At 37.9% G+C, this 1,825-nt stretch overlaps 1 protein-coding gene across 1 annotated transcript in view; it reads right to left on the reverse strand.

Moving 5' to 3' along the window:
- Window positions 1-1,825, reverse strand: part of SEMA3A (semaphorin 3A) — a 221,211-nt gene that overhangs the window by 13,685 nt on the left and 205,701 nt on the right. The window contains exon 15 of the mRNA XM_019509508.1: window positions 922-1,064. Coding sequence (XP_019365053.1) covers window positions 922-1,064 — 143 coding nt within the window. The remainder of the gene's footprint in view (window positions 1-921; window positions 1,065-1,825) is intronic.

Raw genomic sequence — 1,825 nt, forward strand, 5'->3', positions numbered from 1 at the left:
GATTTGGCGTACAACATTTCCTATTAATTGACTTAGGATTTCCTTTTTGAACTAAACTGGCCAGCACAATTTACTGGTCACTATAAAAGCAATGGTTTTAAGGACAGAACATATCATGGGGATTTATACTTATAATTAATAATTGTATTAATATTTAGAAAATTTAAAAAGTGTCTGCAAAGTGGTCTGGATTCAGCTACTTGTTTTGCCTACTAATGTTCTGTGCAGCAATTCTGTGCAGAGGGGTCTATGTATCAGGTCTTTTCCAGGTCTATGTATCATATAAAACCAAAGTAAGACTTTTCGGATGGTTTAAGTGCGACATAGGGGTTACAGGATTATGTGTGCTAAAAAGGATGAACTTAAGCCTTTAAGACATGTGTGTGCTGAAAAGGATGAACTTAACCCTTTAAGACACCTATGTGACTGGAAGAGCCTAGAGTATACTGAGTGCATGAACTGGGTACATTAAGGATGCCAGCAAGAAAGGGGATCATGAGAGAAGTAGGAAGGTGAGGTTTATATCCTTTTTTGAGTTTTTATTCAGAGCATGAGAGGGTGCAGACTCTCCTCTCCTCATAAAGACAGGGGGATCAGGAGGAGATTTTGATCAACTAGAGCAGTCTATTTACAGATAGTCAAAATGGGAGGAGGCAGTGAAGGTTTCCTATTGAGAGCCCAGGAAAGTCTATCAAATGGGGACAGCTTGGGGTGATAGAGGAAACCAGATGTCTTGTCAGAATGGGATAAGGGACAAGGAAGAGGCAAGGCTCCTTGTACAGGTTTTTGAAAACTAAATGAAAAGGTGATTTTGTTTAGAGTAAAGGTTGAACTTGAAATGGCCCCTTAGGGAGGAGGTAGGTTGTGGTAGGATATACTGTTGCTAAAGTGTCACAGATATTTGAATTCTTGTTACTGTACCTCTTCTTTTCGGTCGTCATTTTGCTTTTGGAATTGCCAGTAGACTAATGCACGCTGAGATTTTGGACTGCACTCCAAAAACGTGCTGCTGTTCTCTACTCCATAGATAATCTTTTCTTCCAGGCTTTGCCCACTTGGGTTATCTGTAAGGCAATACAAAAAACAAAACAAAAAAGGGGAAGAAATGAAAATGAAAATGATCAGAAAAGGAAATCAAATCTATTTTCCTATTTAATAAACGGTTTCACTGTTGCATTAGGAGACAGTTCAGACTAGTAAAGGCTGCAATAACTGGTCTGTTTCCCTCGCTGATTTGCCCCTCTAGTAATTCTTCATGCCCAAGGCTAGACTGAGAAAGTTTCTAGTTGTGTTTTAATTAAAGGCCACAACACTGAAAAGATCATAAGCCCTAAAATATAAAGTTTATTCATCTGTATTAGAATAGCAACATTTTGTATCCATTTTGCACTGGTATAAATCACTACACAGAACACTGCAGAATCGGGCCATGGCACTATGTTAAGACCTACACATACTGTGACGAGCCTCACATGTCAAAAAACATGTCCTCTTTACAATGTCTCAAGGAAAGTCCTCAAAAGACTGAAGCCTCCCAGCCAATAATTATTATGGAAAATCTTGGTGAACATATCTGTCTAGGTAAATGCCACTAGGTACCTTTTTAATTGAAACAACTGGAAAAACTGCAAGAGTTGAAGTAAAAAAAAAAAAAAGAATATTTTGCTCACTGCTAATCATTCATCGGGAAAAAACATGTAGGATACAACAAGCACTTTTTCTGACAAAACTTAAACAATGAGAAAATTCAGGGTGTAGTCTGAGAATGTCTGTAATGATGCCTCATGGGCTCTATGATCATAATACTTTACAGCAAAGTAATAAA

Source organism: Gavialis gangeticus, unplaced genomic scaffold (genome assembly GCF_001723915.1).
Source record: "Gavialis gangeticus isolate Ggan-Ray unplaced genomic scaffold, GavGan_comp1, whole genome shotgun sequence".
NCBI classification, from domain to species: domain Eukaryota; kingdom Metazoa; phylum Chordata; order Crocodylia; family Gavialidae; genus Gavialis; species Gavialis gangeticus.